General features: G+C 46.1%; 1 protein-coding gene across 1 annotated transcript in view; it reads right to left on the bottom strand.

Moving 5' to 3' along the window:
* Nucleotides 1-3,131: 3,131 nt before the first annotated feature.
* Nucleotides 3,132-4,065, bottom strand: part of LOC101662397 (dehydrogenase/reductase SDR family member 2, mitochondrial-like) — a 6,326-nt gene continuing 5,392 nt past the window's right edge. The window contains exons 6-8 of the mRNA XM_045287659.1: nucleotides 3,776-3,946; nucleotides 3,506-3,525; nucleotides 3,132-3,243 (exon numbers count right to left, since the gene is read on the bottom strand). Of these exons, the coding sequence (XP_045143594.1) occupies nucleotides 3,132-3,243; nucleotides 3,506-3,525; nucleotides 3,776-3,946 (303 nt within the window). The remainder of the gene's footprint in view (nucleotides 3,244-3,505; nucleotides 3,526-3,775; nucleotides 3,947-4,065) is intronic.

Below are 4,065 nucleotides of genomic sequence, written 5' to 3' on the forward strand. Positions count from 1 at the left end.
TTTCTGATATTTTTGTTATGAAATATGGATTTTGTGACACATTTCGTAACATAATGGCCCTGTGGAATCTGGAGGTATGGTTTTGTGGGACACACGAGTTACTCTGGGAGCAGGGTGCTGGTGGCAAAAATTATGTGGGACACAAATGGCCCTCTAGACTGTGCATGGTCTTCCATATCCCTTGATGGGAACACGCAATTTAGGGCACCTGAAAATGTGGTATTCACACCTATATGGAAGCATTGCCAGAAAGCCAACTTCCAAATAGTTCACAAGGACCTGGAAATAGAAGGCTCATTTCCTGGTACAAAAAGCCAAGAGACAAGTTTTGCAAAACCATATATCCAAGACGCATTACCTCGTACAATACCCTGTACCGAGAGTAATTGTGGCAATGCCCATTCTGTTGTACAGGCCCTCCCTCTCCTGATGATTGCATGTGCTGTCAGTGGGAAAGTGACTGCTTAATAAACACTCACCTAAAAAGTAAACGGCACAGTGCCATCAAGTTGATTCCGACTCAAAGAGAGCTTATAGGGCAGAGTGGAACTGCCCTGGTGGGTTTCCAAAACTGTACCTCTTTCTGGGACTAGGAAGCCGCATATTTCTTCACGGAGCAGTGGTGGTCAGTCTGCTGACCTTGTGTTTAGCAGCCCAGTGCCTAATGCACGACACCCCCAGGACCCTTCAATAAATTTCCTAGGAAGAAAATGTAGGTGATCCCTTTCTGTCTCATGATAGGTTAAACTAGGTCATGAAAGGTTAAATATAGGTCACGAAAGGGTTAAACTAGGTCCTGAAGTTTTCTCTTTTTCAATCAGACCAAAGTCTCTTTGCTGGTCTAGAGATCTCATGCCTAACACCAAGAATAGAATTTTTCATTTAGTCATTACTTTTCTAGATAATTAGCATATACTTATGCCATTTAATTTTTACTGTGCTCCGCACTTTATAGAAAAGGAAATTGGGGCATAAAGAGATTGAATTGCCCAGGATGTATCTGGTGGTTGTAGTAGGAATTTGAAGGCAGTCTTTCTGATTCCAAACTCATGCTTTTTGGTTTATATTCATGTTTTTAAATCATTCTGGGGACCCAGGACCAAAATGAGGGATGGGTTAGAGACCAAGGAAGTGTCCCTTGCTTCAACCTGGGCATCTCTCCTTTTTCACTTATATATATTGGGTTTTAGTGGAATATATCTCTTGGTTCTTCTGGGAAACTCAATTGGCGTTATTATGAGGAAATGCTCGGGTTTATACCTAGACTTCTATTAACTAATCTACCACCGCCCTAGAAGGCCAGTTCAATTTCCTGATTCTAGGACAGCCTGGGGATCCCAGGTCTTTCTGCAGGTGGATTTCTTGCCCTAAGAGCAATAGAATAGATGTCAGATTCTCTGACTTTCCAGAAAACTCCAGAATAGAATACACAGAATTTCTTTGGCAGAGCCAGAAGCCTGTGAGTCTAATGTGTACAATTCTCATTACGTCGCCAGCGCTGCTAAACTTGACTCCCAGGAAAATGGTCTCATTGAACATCTGATCCCTTGTCACTCAATTCTCCCTTCTTCATGCTCGACACCAAGTGATCCTCTCCGCCCCTCTGCCTCGACTCCACCTCCTCCTTTGACATACCCACTCTTAACTTGGGGGTAAAACATTCCCATCTTTTCATGTGCCTTCACACACATGCACTTTGTGCATGGGCATTTATGAATATATATTTATATCTGATAGTGAGTGAACGCATATCCTTTGTGTTATTTTGTTACCGGTTTTCTTTAGAGTGGATGAGTTTTAGTCACTGTGTTGTCTTGATCAGATTCTGTTCAAAATTTTCTATTTTCATTTATAAATGTTAGAAGTCCTTGTAGTGTAACCATTAAGTTTTTGCCACTAACCAAAGGATTGGTGGTTCAAACTCATTATAGGATGAATACTGTATGAGCTAACCTATATGGAATAAGCAAATATACAGTGATGACATTTTCTGTGGTCACCAGGGATGGGGCTGGGGTGACATTCATAGCAGGCCCTGCATTTCCGTGAATGGTGGTGGAGTGACTGAGGAAAGGATAGTGTAGCAGTTGTAGAACATGGTGAATAAAACAAAATCATATAATTATACACGTGGATAATTGCATTGGCAAATGTTATATACATATATTTATCACACATAAGACACACACACACACACACACACACACACACACACACGTGCGCGCGGTTTATCAGTATAGGCCAGGAGGGCTCAACCTTGCTGGGTACCCTCTGTGACTATACCCAGTGGAGACTATCCCGGCATGGTCTCGCCAAGGGGCAAGAGCCTGCAGTTTTGAGCACCAACTCTCATCCTCCATCAGGTCCCTCTGCGGGCACCAACATCCCACATATGCCAAGCATGCTGCTGTGGCTGAAGCTCTCTGGGAAGGAGACGCAGAGACTTGATGTAGGAAGACTTCAGTGTGTATGGAAATTGTCTACAAATGCTGCAGGTGATTCCAGGGTGGGCCAAGGGAGTATGGGTAGAGCCCTAACCGAGTCTTCCTCTGCTTCTGACTTTCAGGGTCTGAAAGGTCTAGAATAACAGTGTGGGAGGAACAGTTGCTGCCCTGGCATCTATCTGTGAACGATGGATTGTATGAATGCAGGTCAGTCAACCTGGTCTAGTCTTCAGGATGGGGTTCCGAGGGGAGAACGAAGACCTTGAGGGCTCGCCTCTTCCTCAGACACCTCCTGTTCCATACTGGTCCCTCTCTGTTGTCCAACCAGATCCAGAGATCCATTGCTGCCCACCGACTAGCCTATATCCAGAGAACATCTTTCTTAAGTCTCTGAAAGTCTTGGGTTGTTAACTGCAGAATTAATGAAAGTTAAAAACACTAGACTCACAGAGATGTTTAGGAGAGAGGATGCATGATATGGTACACAATGTTTTCAGGTAAAAGTGACACTCTTTGAATAGCATTTGATGATAGTTTCATACTGCAAGCGTTCTTTTCTGATGCCCTTTATTGTTTCCCACTCTGGTAGTGAAGGGTTTGAACCAAGGTGGGCAATTGGAGCATGAGAGTGGGGCTTCATCCCGGTGACCCCCAGAGCCACACAGGGTGAACTCCGAGCTCATGCTCTCAGAGGTGAGGGGAATAGCCGGCTACCACAATGTTCTCCCCTGTGATGTAGCTGGCATCTGGAGAGCAAAGGAAAGACACGATTCCGGCACAGTCCTCAGGACGCCCCAACCTGCATCGAAAGAAGAGGAGGGGCTGAGGCAGTGATACCTTCCCATGAGCGCTGGCTCCGGGGTGAGCTTGTGAGGCTGAGCCTCCCATGGGTCTGAGTGAAAGGACCTCTGTTCATCACAAACTTTTGTGGGGTCCTCACATCCCAGAAAGGACAGCGGGGCAAAGAACCTGCAGAGGGCTGTCCTCTGATCTTCTCACCACGGGCTCATGAGGTCATTTCATCTAGATCAACAAAGGACACTGCCTATTACACAACTTACCTCTGTACTCCATAGAGTGCCTTGATGTGATTCCATATGTTTGGGCCCTCAAAGAGCTAAAGGAAAAGTGCAAAGGTTAGTGCCGCGGACCCACTTGGAGTCACATAGGTTCAGATCACACAGATCTGCCTTTGGGAAGAGGCTGCCCCGCCGTAAGAACTGGTGGCCCAATTCTGCTGCTGACCAGAACATCACAGGAGACTTCTTGGGTCCAAGTGCAGGAGTTCCCCCATCAGTAGTGCCGTGGTCGGGAAAGGCACTGGAGTGGACAGTGGGGCAGGGACAGGAGATGCTGCTGGCCCTCACCACTTGACTGAAGTCTGTTTCAATGACTCCTGGCACGAGACAGTTCACGCGGATGTTTTTTGGTGCCAGTTCTGCTGCCAGAGTCTTGGTCAGTCCCAGCAGGGCAGTTTTACTGACGTTGTAGACCCCCAGCTTCTGTGGGCAGAGAGGGAGGTAGATGAGATATACAACAACTGGAGAAGAGTTCTAGGCTTGTGCCGGAAATATATCCCTTCAGGAGCAACTACAAGGGTCAGTTGATAATGTCCTTAAAG

Source organism: Echinops telfairi, unplaced genomic scaffold, assembly GCF_000313985.2.
Source record: "Echinops telfairi isolate 266 unplaced genomic scaffold, ASM31398v2 ScPeMD7_18;HRSCAF=68, whole genome shotgun sequence".
NCBI lineage: Eukaryota > Metazoa > Chordata > Mammalia > Afrosoricida > Tenrecidae > Echinops > Echinops telfairi.